This window comes from Aptenodytes patagonicus, chromosome 1 (genome assembly GCF_965638725.1).
Source record: "Aptenodytes patagonicus chromosome 1, bAptPat1.pri.cur, whole genome shotgun sequence".
Classification (NCBI taxonomy): domain Eukaryota; kingdom Metazoa; phylum Chordata; class Aves; order Sphenisciformes; family Spheniscidae; genus Aptenodytes; species Aptenodytes patagonicus.
This window is the reverse complement of record NC_134949.1, coordinates 50,295,418-50,308,952: the sequence shown is the minus strand read 5'-3', so window position 1 is coordinate 50,308,952 and position 13,535 is coordinate 50,295,418. Positions and strand designations below refer to the sequence as shown.

The 13,535-nt window shown below is 36.1% G+C and overlaps 1 protein-coding gene across 1 annotated transcript; it reads left to right on the top strand.

The window, feature by feature from the left end:
- Positions 1-547: 547 nt before the first annotated feature.
- Positions 548-12,410, top strand: LUM (lumican). Its single transcript, XM_076334368.1, has 3 exons — positions 548-695; positions 3,955-4,851; positions 11,367-12,410. The coding sequence occupies exons 2-3, from the start codon at positions 3,975-3,977 to the stop codon at positions 11,519-11,521; spliced, it is 1,032 nt and encodes a 343-aa protein (XP_076190483.1). The 5' UTR covers positions 548-695; positions 3,955-3,974; the 3' UTR covers positions 11,522-12,410.
- The last annotated feature ends 1,125 nt before the right edge of the window (positions 12,411-13,535 follow it).

Below are 13,535 nucleotides of genomic sequence, written 5' to 3'. Positions count from 1 at the left end.
ATCACCAAAGTAAATCTCCAGACCAAGTAAATTCCAATGCTTTGCAGAAGAAACTTTGAACTCGGTATTTAATGTTGTGGAAAAGGTTATAATTCAAAGATAATCCTGCATCTTTGGTTCTGATCCTCAAGCTAAAACTTTTATTAAGGATATTTTACTGTGGACATAAGATAGTTAAAGAAAAAGGCAGAAATGAATGAGTCACTTGGCTGAAGAAGCACAGCAACATTGAGGTCTGAGCACTATTTGTTAGCTCATGTCTAGCAGTATAAAATAAGTTGGAAAACAAAAGTCTGTTTGTAATCTGTTTTATAATCCAAAATGTTTTCCCTCTAAAATACAAAAAATCCTTGTATAAGGCTATGGTTAGTGGTCTAAACTTTCTCAGGTTTGTGAAACACTGATCATTCTCTCATCCCACAGGAATAACAGATGGGTTGTCCTTGTACAAAATATGGTATCCACCTGCACTTCATTAGAGAGCTGCATTTTTGTACATGCCACACCACAAGATCACCATGATGACATAGCAGCTTCAGAGAACAGCGTGACTAGGGCTTTTTTTTTTTTCTCTTGTAACACAGAGGATCTGGCAGACTTTTACCTCCTGACACTGTTTACAGCATATATTGGTCGATACAGTCCCTTATTGCATCTGCTCTGGGAATTAAGGAAAGCAGCTTCAAAGCAGTAAGGTAAGTGCTGCTGCATGTTTTAACCGTAATGTTCAGCTATTTAAATGTAGCTGTAATGGGAACATGAAAACATGTCAGGATAAGTTTGCCAATTTGTAAATTGAACACAAATCAACAGTTGCTTAGTGGATTCGCTTTCTTAGTTTCCTTAAAACAACCTCACATATTTTGTGCATCAGTGTTGCGCTTTTTTACAGTTTGTTTTGTCCTACTTCAAAAGAAGAGTTGATGTACAGTACAAATAAATTTGTAAGACTACTCACTGCTTACTTATTCATTCATAATCTATCAGTAAGAGTTCCACAGACTTCATTTGTTAAATCATTTTGCTTCATTTTAAAAAAGACAAGGTATCCTGATATTTAAATAATTAATCAAGAAATTTTTAGTTAATTTTAAAGCACATTTTAAATATACTATTAAAACTTCTTAAAATTAAATCTTTTGCAAAATGTGTAAGATGTTATGCTGCAGAATTAAGGTATATTTAGTTTAAGGCTGATTGAATAATAAACATATTTATTTTGTTTCACAACAACTTTAGAATTAAGGTAGTATAGACTAGCTCCAAAGTAGTTTGAGTAGTTTGTCTACTCTACTGTAGTAAGCATTTTTCCAAAATTGTGGATTTGCTATTTAGTATGTTTTGGCAAGTTGCCTGAGCAACTTCACAAATATTTTCACAGGTATTTTACAACATAACTGGTTAGAACAAATGCAGGCAATTAGTTCAAGCATGCTTATGTTATAACATAAACATCTAAGAATGTATTCTGATTTTATCTTTTGGATTTATATAGTTCAGTGCAACAAACAAGCATGTGTACACGATGTATTTACCTTTTACACTTCTGACACAGAAATATTTAGATACGTGAACGATAAATCCATGAATAAAACAAGTTAACTACACTGCATATGTACTTTACTGTGCTATTTTATGTCACACACATGCTTATATGCCCTTGCACTACAGAATTGTCACCTACATTTTAAAATGTTGTTGATAAAATAATTCAAAATACTTGCTATCTAATTTTTTAAATTACTTCCATGGTTCTGCACAGCAGTTAAACATTGTATACTATTCAAAAGAACTGTCAGCCTATGATATCAATAATAAAATTAAGCATTACAAATATAATTTGAAACTAGAACAATAGAATTTGAATTTAAAGTAGGATGTTTATGCTACTTTATCAGTAAGACTATAAAATGATGCAGATGTGTAAAAATGTCACTGTAAGGCCAAAGAGTGTAGTCCAAGAAGTTCATTACACTTTGTCTTATACTTTGAATACAGAAGCAGTTAGTCCCCCATCCTTAATGTTTAGTACCTAAATAGGACCAGATTTTGAGCTGAATTGTGTCACAGTAGTGTCTTTGCTTTCAGAGGAGCTGTACTTATTTATACCAGCAGGGGACTGAATGTTGAGTTTGCACGTTCTCATGCAGTAATGAAGAACAGACAAAGGAAATTACACTGATAACTCATATTGCAATGATTGCTCTATTCTATGGTTTGGAATTAGATAAATGTGATGGGACCAACATCATGGAAAAGATATGCAATCGTCCTCCTTATGCAGGGGACAGCAGCTTAACATCTAGCAGAGGGACTTTGTGGGTGATTGACTGGAGATAACATGAGAACATTTTTTTTAAAATCTTCATGCTGTACTGCATGAGACCAATAGGCCCTGCCTAGAGGTAATTTAGTTGAGATTATTAGCTGACTAGAATGTGATGTGGCTTTTATCAAGCCAATAAAAGCAAGGAAACTTAGAATTAGGGAAGGGAAGACTTTCTAGCTATGGCCCTGCATTTTAACACTAGGTACTCTGTAACACTAAACAATGCCAATAACAAGACTAACTTACTCTGCTGGAAGATTGCCCAGATCTGAGATCAATGTCTTGTGGTCTGTTCACAGGCTTCATATACTTTCTGAAATTACTTGAGAACAAGAAGGTTCTAAGGATTTTCTTAATTGTCTCACTCCCTGAACAGTAGTTGAGTACACTGAGCCTTGTCTTTTACTGGTGAAAATCAAAGTAAGCTCACTGACTTCACTTTTCCAACACAACATCTATCTAGGCAGTAAGAAATAAAAGCAAGATACTAATATTCACAGATTAGCATCTTGTGAAGTATCTGATGAGAAAGGTATGCCCTTAAAAAGTAAGGTGAGACCACTCATATTGGATCACAACAAAACATCCCCAAGGACGCTGAACATCCTTTTGTGATACGTGAACTGGAAGACCAACTATGTGAAGCCAGTGTTTTATTGTTCTATTGGTTTAGAATGGTCTTACAATGTAATCAACACAGTTATTGTTATATATAGAATTTGCAAGAACATTTGCACTATCTGAAATTTAGTTATTTCAGATCAACTGTAGATCCATATTAGATAGAGCATACTCATGCACACATATGCAGTGCTGGTTGTTTGACATGTCCAAGATAATATGCTATATATTTCTATTAGTTTGTTCTTTAGATGAATATGAAACTTAGTGGATCATGCTTTACTGGACATGATCCATGAGAAGATGATATTTCAAGCTACAGGCATCTTAACAACACACTATACAGCAGATCATTACCCTCAGTTTGTAACTTCCCTGGCTCTTTCAAACTTAAGTCAAATTGCCATATGTTATTTAGATGTGAGACAATTCGGTATATTATAGAATCATAAAATCATAGAATAGTTTGGGTTGGAAGGGACCTTTAAAGGTCATCTAGTCCAACCCCCCTGCCGTGGGCAGGGACATCTTCAACTAGATCAGGTTGCTCAGAGCCCCGTCCAACCTGACCTTGAATGTTTCCAGGGATGGGGCAATATTTGGAAGGCTTGATAGAATTTAAATGGCAGAAGTGCCTCTGAACATGGCCTTCAGCAAAACTGAAAACTCTTCTGTGCCAAGTTTAGAAAACTTGGACTTTATTATCGTTCTTGTGACTTAATGAATGAATGCAGGAGGGTGTAAAGAATGTTTTACTTATAACAGCAGAATGGCCTGCAATTTTGCTTTAAAAAGGCAGGTTATAACAAGACAGGGGCTGTAAGTTTATAATATTAACAACGCAATACTAACAAATTAATATATTTTTTCTTAATTAATAGCTTTAAACAGGAAGCCTAAATTAATTAGTTTTTAATTATAATCTTTATGTGGAAAAATTTCAAATATTGCTGAAAGAGAGAAAAAATTAAAGTTATAACATTTTATTCCCTTTCACCATACAGGGACAAGACACATTGCAAAGATGACTTTAAACTCCCTACCCGTCTTTCTGTTATTGATTAGTGGCATTTTTTGCCAATATGACTATGGTCCCGCAGATGATTATGGTTATGATCCTTTTGGGCCATCCTCAGCAGTCTGTGCCCCAGAATGTAATTGTCCTTTAAGCTACCCTACTGCCATGTATTGTGACAATCTTAAACTGAAAACCATTCCGATTGTACCAAGTGGAATAAAATATCTTTATCTTCGAAACAATATGATTGAGGGCATTGAAGAGAACACATTTGATAATGTAACAGACCTACAGTGGCTGATCCTAGATCACAACCATTTGGAAAATTCAAAAATTAAGGGAAGAGTCTTCTCTAAACTAAAGCATCTGAAGAAACTTCACATTAACTACAACAATTTGACTGAAGCTGTTGGACCACTCCCCAAAACTCTGGACGACCTGCAATTAAGTCACAACAAGATCACAAAAGTCAATCCTGGTGCACTTGAGGGGCTGGTGAATCTGACTGTCATTCACCTCCAGAACAACCAGCTGAAAGCAGATTCTATTTCTGGGGCTTTTAAAGGCCTGAATTCGCTTTTGTATCTTGACTTAAGCTTCAATCGACTTACAAAGCTACCAACAGGACTGCCTCACTCCTTACTCATGCTGTATTTTGATAATAACCAGATCTCCAATGTTCCCGATGAGTACTTCCAAGGTTTTAAAGCCCTGCAATATTTACGTTTATCCCACAATAAATTAACAGATTCTGGAATACCAGGCAATGTCTTCAATATCACATCACTGGTTGAGTTGGATCTCTCCTTCAATCAGCTGAAGAGCATTCCAACTGTTAGTGAGAACCTCGAAAACTTCTACCTCCAAGTCAACAAAATTAACAGTGAGTTAAATTTGCATATTTTCAATATTATTTACCACAGTCAATGCAAGTATCTGAAAGGGTAAATTAACCAGTCTGAAGAAATGGTACTGGTTAGACTGTTAGCACATTGACGTTTCTCTGACTGTTGTCCACATTAATGTTAAAAGACAGACATTTATCTGATAGCTACTCAAATTAACCTTAAAGACAGAAATGTCTGTTTTTCTACTAATGTGGGTATTATTGGCCAAATTCTCATCTCATGTAAGTTGGAGTAACTCCATAGAAGCCAATGGAGTTGACTTATACAGTTGAGGAAAAAAACAGTGGGAAAAGTTTAATCAGTGTGGAAGACATTTGGAATTCATGTCAGCAAAAAGAGACAGCTATCAGCTGAGGCTCTGACTATGCTATGTGTAACCATTCAGAAGGCTGGTAGGGAAAGTGCTGGAGGGAGGAGAGAGGGAGAAGACAACAAATTCATAAGGTATCAGGCACAAGGCACAGTGAAAAAGATACAACAATGTAGCTGTTTTTTTCTCTTTCGTTCCTTCTTTCACAGAGTATCCCTCCAAACCCATCTTGAAATCCAAAGAGCTGACCCTATTGTTTCTTCTTTTCATTCCCTTTTCCCACATTGTATTATCAGGTGGCAAGCTTGTCTCCATTCAAGCATGATTTGAAAAAATGTTCCTTCTGAAGTCAATAAATGTCATACCTTGCACAAGATCATGGAGTTTTTTACTGAGACAGGGCTTTTACGAGGCTGTCCTAATTCTGGGGTGGGAAAGAGGTGTTGGAGAGCTGGAGAGGCGTCACCATCACATCAGAAGCTCTCCAGCTGCACTGGAGAGCTGCACTCTGTCAGCAGCGGTCCCTGATGGAGAGGCAGATCTGTCAAACATAACAGTGTTTCTGCAGGAGGACTTAGATTATCTTGCTAGCTGGCACAAGGTAAACCATAAAACCCTCTCTTCTGTTTGCCTGCTCGTATCTGTCAGGGGTTTAGGTTATCAATGTTAGCTATTCCATACATAGCTAACTCCATACAGACGTAGCCTTTGAAGCCAAATATTTTAGTGCTGATTTTACCAGACAGAGGGCAAGACCTTTTGAAATGTTTTGTATTTACTATGCTTCACATTTTCCTCAACGTTATGATTTTTTTTTCCTATTACATCTCAGTTCCTTGTTTTGATGAGGGAAAACAATGAGTTAATGCTTCCTACCTGAGGCACCACATACAACAACCTGTAGAACTCGTATCAGATACTCTCCCTCTCCTAAAAGAGCAAACAATGATAATGTTTAATTTCTCATGAGATATACGAGGCAATTTTCCCTGCTTAGAATGGTTGTTCTGAGCCTTCTGCAAGATACCCAGGTACCGAGTTTGCTTTCCATTCACATTTCCAAGGACTTCTGAGCAATTGTGACAACAATTTAATTTTGCAATGAAAGCTGTATTTCCAGAGTACTGGTCAGCAGCAGAAGGGGATGGTGTGATAAGTGTGCACCAGCTCTGCTGCACTGTCATTGCTACCCTATGGACTGGTGCAAGAGAACTCCGTTTTACTGGTTTTTGTTTAACCATAAAATCTAGCAGACTCCAATAACAAATTTTCTTGACTATCTAATTTCACAGGCATAATATTGTGTTCCCTAAGATGCTAATTGACAATGTGGGACAAAATTTAGTTAGCAATAAGCATTTCAGTTTAATGAAGTACAAGATACAGGGTGATCAAAGCCTTTGCAGTTCACTATTCATTACACCTGACCTACAGCTGTGAGTGCTTAGTCTTTCTAAAAATTTAGTTGATTGACCTTGGAGTATTTGAGCCTCAAACAAATGACCAGTTTCCTTTCTTAATAAAATATTGTAATTTGCCAGACATTTGTGTAAGGATGACTGTAAACAAGGCCAGCTTCCCTTCCATACCATGGCCCGTGGTACACGTATACTGTGAGAGCAAGACTTTTGTATTAGGGGTAATGATAATTTGTCCTACAGTGTACAAAAGGTATAACCTTTCAGATTATGCTTATATAGCTTAAAGTTTTCACTTATACTGAAACCTAACATGAATATATTTCTCCAGAGTTCTTAATTTGCTACTGTCTCCCTTTTTCTCAGGTACCTTTAGGCTATCAATTAACATTTATATTTGTCTAATGAAGAGTAATCTGGTTCCAACCCTTTTGATATTCCCAGAAAGAAAGGAAATATTTCTCTAAATTATTGTCCATGACTTTCATCCTGGGCTTGCTACAGTCATTATGCATTGCCATACATAAGAAATTACCTGTTTGAGAAATATCCTCATTTGAGTGACTGAGCTTTTTGAACAAGAGTTGATGAATATACACATAAAAAAAATTGTAGCAGAATTGGCTTTACTTCAGTTCTGTCTTCATCTGTGATGCGAGGAGCAGTGGGGAAAGTAGATAGCAAAGCGGAATGAAGACAAATTCAGAGTAACACCTCTGATCTCTAACTAATAAATTCAAGCACATCCATTGTATTGAGTGTAAGTTAGGTATCAACTGTATACTCCATCTACTGTACTTGATGCTAGTTGGACCTCCAAGCTAGCATAGGACCATGGAAGGTTTATAAAAGCCTTTGCTTTCTCCATACCTCAAACCTAAACTGTAACTTCTAAATTGAAATTTCTTTTTTTAATATTTCTTATTAGTAGTAATTTAAGGATAGAATTTTCTGTTTAATAACAGTGGTTTGCTACCATGCTTTAAGATGCCACTAGGATTATATACATATATATACACACACACTTGTAAGGAAATGGATTGTAAACTGCAGGATGGAAAAACGTACAGGAATCAAAGAGGTTCAGTGAGACAGGAAGAGGGTCCAGAGGCAGACTTCTCCATATTTCATTTGTACTTGTAAAGGATTAAGAAGAGAGTTGTTTCCGTTGAAACCCCAGCAAGAAGATACCACATGAATGGAGTATAAAAAGGGGAATGTGAAAACGTTCCAGACAACAGTTAAGGGGCCACGTATTCTGCTCCAGTCCATCAGCTGGATCAGTACCTGTACCATAATCGTGCTTATTCTAAACAGAGTTAGTTGTGGAGATGCTTTATCGTCTTTTATCTGGCTCACTCCACCAAACCCAAAAGGATTTTTTTACAATGGCCTGTGCAGAAATGACTCAGATATGATTACTGTTGGACCACAGAGCAGCAAGGATGACTATGGGACTTCAGATCCCATTAGGATTGCCCACTGTATTGCATGCCTGAACAAGGAAACTTTGCACAGTTAATCTTCCTCTCAGCTAAAGGCTGCTTATACTCCTGATGTACAAGGGATATACTCTCACCTAGCATATAGTAAAAAAATAATTCTGTCTAAAAATAAGTATTTCTATGCTCCCATTTTGCTCTATAGGTATGGGAGAGGAGAGGAGAGGAGAGGAGAGGAGAGGAGAGGAGAGGAGAGGAGAGGAGAGGAGAGGAGAGGAGAGGAGAGGAGAGGAGAGGAGAGGAGAGGAGAGGAGAGGAGAGGAGAGGAGAGGAGAGGAGAGGAGAGGAGAGGAGAGGAGATGCCTGTTCCTGATTTTTTTTCCCCCCAGATATTTCAAATATTCACGTAGTTTGTTAGAATATCAGAATTTCTTATGACGACAGCCACTTTTAGTGAGAAAATCGTTGTTCAGATGGAAATTTTCATCCAATCCTTCTTATTCTCTCAGTGTCTGGCTCATGCAGGAATTCTGTGTTGGGAAAATATGAATGCCACGCTAGTGGCAAAATTCCAGGTACACTGCCTCTGAACCAGAATATTATAAATTCAGGAAGACATTTTAACACCTGCAACACTAATAAGTGTGATAAAGGAGGAAGTAAGCTACTGACATGTTTTATGCAACAGCGCTCTAGTCTCACTGATTGCAGTTCCCATATAGACCATGTAAGTAACAGCAGATCAAGTGCATTCACAAGACCCACTTATCGTATTTTCTGCTAGTGGAGACTGCAATTTGAAAACAAACATTTTTAATATGCTTCTAACAACTGACAATTATATGAACTGTATAAAAAATTAAAACTCAAATGCAAACAGTGTGCACCAAATATTGGAGCCATATCCCACTGAAGTCCATGACAGAGTTCCTTTGAATTCTGTGAGGACTAGATCTGCATCCACTTCCAAAGTGGTTTCAGTCTCATAAATAGTCAATACAGCTGAGTATTTTGGTAACACAGATAAATTTTGTGGTTTACATGCATGAAGTTTAAATCCTTTGAGTAGTTAAGCTTCTACCCAACTTGTATAAGCATACCTTATTTTGCAACCAAATGTTAGTGTTTATGCTCAAAACTAACAATATGGAAAAAAACAAATAAATAAATTAAGGAAGTTTTTAAATGTCTGCCTTCAACAAAAATATACTTACCATGCCATTCCTGAATGACAAGAAAATGGAAAAAAAAAAATCTATATTAGAATTAATGTTTATTTTAATCTTTACAAATTACACCCAAACTATCTGCAGAAAACTGGACCTAAACAGTTAATGGTATAGCCTGTAGGCCAAGTGAATGAGTTCAAAGTCTCAGGAACTTGTGTTTTTATTCAGCAAAATTCCACACAGATCTAATACTATAAACATCTATGAGATTATATGATACTAACTCACAAGAATCATCAGTTCACTTCAGCTGGTACATTTTGAATCGGAAAAGTATCAGAATTGGTCTGCAGGCTTAAAATTATACAATATTGCAATATGGACTGCCCAATAAATGTGCTATTAAGGATGCATTTTATCTCACCCTTCCAAAAGAAGGCTGTACAATATACAAAGTCTAGGAAATTGTTTTGATTTGCTTTAATCAAATCGGTGATCAAGATCTAACATTTGAAATACATTTCCTTAATCCTTACTCAAAACAACTTATTCTGTGAAAGATACACAAATCTTCACCCATTCTTCAACATCATATCTCCAAAAAATTACCTAAGCTCTCATGCTTTAAAGAGCTGCCTGTACAGATGGGTGTACATTTATACTTAGTTTACACAAGCTGTGTTTCATCAATGATAGCAGATTATTGTAATGTCAGTTCTGAAAGAATCCAATTGAAGTTAAAGTGGAGGTATGAAAGATACTTCCTCCACTTCCTTTAATACTACAACATGATGTAGGTCATCGCATTTTCTTAGGTGAGTTAAATAGTGATGCAGAAAAGATATATAAGGTGGTGTTTTCAAATGTCCATGAATGACCTATGATTGGTAGTTAAAATGGCATCCGATTTTGAGAACACTACCTCGATTTCTCGGAAATTATGAGAGCTAGTACTTTGCAACAGAAAAGCAACTGAAGATATGAAATTTGTCCGCATACTGGTGAATGGGTTCATTAAAGGAATCCCTTTAAAATATTTTCTGTGTGAATTCAATTCATGTCAACGGCCCGAAGAAGATCAAGCCTCTCAGACGGCTTCTTTAGTAGTGATGGAGCTTTTCAATAGACTAATCTTCTGTCTGACTCAAAGGAAACGCAGGTGAGAATGAAGGACCATCTTTGCAGAATTACACTATGTGATATGCAGGGGACATCAGGTTTATTCACATACATTCTCTCCTGAGGATAGATCTTCTCTGCATGACAGAGGTCTATAATATGTATTTGTGTATGCTTATGTATACTCAGCACAGAATTTCTCTACTTCATGTCATTTCTAGCTTACAGTTAATACTGCTCATAAGATACAAGACATAGTTTTCCATTCAAGACCTGTCTGGTGTTATGTGAACCAAATGATACTTCAACTGAATAGAGGCTATATATATCATGATATATAAAGTACAATAAATATAAATATTTTTATAAATATTTTTTACATTTATACTCACCTTCTAATCCTGCTATTCTGGAAAGGTTCAACTATACAATTTAAATGTAAAACTCCTTCCCAACCCCAGCCCCAAATTTCATTTTGAAACTAGTAAATCAAAATGACACATCCAAAATAATTGACACAGACACGCATTGGACTGCCTGTTCTTAAGGGTAAGGCCGTATCATGGTTTCAATTTCTCCAGAAACTTTTTACTTACTTCAAAATCTTATGTAGCACGGTTTTACCCTTCCATCATAATGTACCCAGCATGATTGATTCCTCCCTCTGCAACTCCACTTTTACTGGAGATTCTTTTTTTTTCCTTTTTTCTAAATGTCAGATTAGACCTCTGTATAAAATCTGAAGTCTTAAAAATCACATAGATACTGGGAGCACATAGCACTTGAAAAACTCAGTCTTGAAATTCTGAACCTCTCACAACTAATGGAAAGAACCTCTCCTAACACAAGTCCCTCAAGTTCCAGTAAACTCATGGGGAATTACATCAGCGGACATGCAAAATATTGAAAAATAGTAGAATAAATTTAAGGTCACAATTTCCAAATAAAATTTAAAAAGTGGAAAAATAATGGTTTTGTCCTATTTGTCCTAATTATTCATGCTTTCTCTTATTCATGTTCCCTTTGTTTCAGAGTTCCCATTGAGCAGCTTCTGTAAGGTTGTTGGGCCAATGACCTATTCCAAGATCACACATTTGCGCCTGGATGGAAACAATCTCACTCGGGCTGACCTGCCACAGGAGATGTACAACTGCCTTCGGGTGGCTGCTGAGATTTCACTGGAGTGAGATACCTGGGAGCATCCAGTTCCCTTCTAGGGGCAGTAACTACAGGAATTACATCATGATAGCTCTTTAAAATTAGGATATGCCTTAAAAAAAGTGTCAATCTGCATATTATCCATTCAGTTTGTTAATATTTAGCATGCACTTGGCAACCTTAAGGAAACGTGTGTATATTTTTACAAACGGTTGTATTTAGAAAGCACAAGAATGACCAAATGTGGTAGAAAATATGCCTTCATCTGGCTAGGTAAGTTGATGAAAAGCATTCAACTTCATAGAAATCTATGTCCATGCATGCAATACATGCCAGGTGGTACCAGACTTACATGGAAGTCAGGTGGGTTTCATCAGAGTGCTAAGCAGTATGGGCTAGCCTGTGTAAATACAAGATTCCTCTACAACCAATCCAACTTTTTTAATTATTCATGCCTTTTTCATATTGTTATCAATTATAAAGGAAAAAATGATTTAACAGTCTAACAACAATTTAAAATGTATGAAAATATGTTTTCAGAGCCCATGACATTATTAAATTAATGGAATATGTGAAAGATAACAGGGAAACATTTTTCAGGTTAAAAAATTGTTTACTCTTCTTTTTGTCATACTTTCATTTAAACTTTCATGGTAAGATTTTTATCCATTGCTGGTATAATTTTTACTTCAAAATAAGTCATATATACAAGTATTTTTATTCAATTACTTGCATGCTACTTTTAACCAGATTGTAGAAAATAAAACATAGCAAATAGTATTTTTGTGTCCATATAATTGTCAACTATGTTTCAGTCTTTTATAAATTGAAAAAAACACTTCAGGTTAAGACAGGATAATCTAAGCTATTCTATTATTATTAAAATTAATTGTAAGGTTAAATAAACTGTTTTCTCTACTTTCAAGTTTCAATATGTTTGTAAACATACAATTTAACATCCTCCACTGCACTTGTGTTGGCCATTAAGTCAATGCCTTATGGAGTTTGCAGTATGGGAGTCACAGCATTACGAAATAGTGCAAATTAATTTCTCAGCATTGTCAAAAGAACAATAACATATCTCAGAAGCCACAGGCAATGAGTAAAATGCAGCCCTAGCTACTCATGATAGAGAGATGGTAGTATATTCTACCTGGGAATGAATAGTCCAGATATTGTCAGCATCCTGGAACACACACTAAAATAAATGTGTTGGTAACTGAGAGCCATAAATGGCTTGCTTGCAAACACAGATCATCCCATGGGTACTATTTTCTTTTCAACTACTAGACTATTAAACACTCAAACAGAAACTCTTCTAGTTTCTATAGCAAAAGCAGAAACTATCACCTCTGGGGAAAAAAAAAAAGAAAAACAAACAAAACACGCCAAACCATTTAGTCGGCACATTACCAATTCCAGATGTTCAGAATCAATACACAATTCACAAAGAAACCTGGGACTAAAACAAAAAGAGAGATGCAGGAGACAATAGAAATATTTCCCTCTTCATTTTTTCATCCACATACAGGAAGGATTGAAAGTAACCTTTGTTACAAGTAAGCTAGAATTTTCATAGAAGAATAAAGTCTAAAGCTGGGGCTTTCTGAATGCATCAGAGTGGGAATCACTATGGAATAGCACTTAGTCATTATAATATAAGAGAAGAAGAAAGAAGTGCATGCAAAAAACCCCAAAGAATAAAAAAAAAATAAATGGGAAACAGCATTCAACCATTTCCAGAGAGATTTTAACCCAACTGCCCCTTTCACAGGAAAATACACAAACATTAAGACCTCTAGAGCACAAACTGATACTGAGATGCGTCGCCACATAGCTGTGATCTAGCAAACAGGACAGAAATATATTCTTCTTTCAGCACACCAGTTATCTTTATGCAAAATGAAATAGTGTAAACAGTGAGACTGAGAACAGTCCTCAAGATAGATTAAAACCTGTTGATGAGGGTACTTTCTGCATACCCATATGTTGCAAATAAAACATCCACAGATGTTCACAAGGCATTTTGAAGTTCTCTTCAAG

Excerpts from the sequence above, each read along its gene's own strand:
- LUM (XM_076334368.1), top strand. The coding sequence starts at position 3,975 with ATGACTTTAAACTCCCTACCCGTCTTTCTGTTATTGATTAGTGGCATT. Across the intron at positions 4,852-11,366 it reads CCAAGTCAACAAAATTAACA|AGTTCCCATTGAGCAGCTTC; the intron begins GTGAGTTAAATT and ends CCTTTGTTTCAG.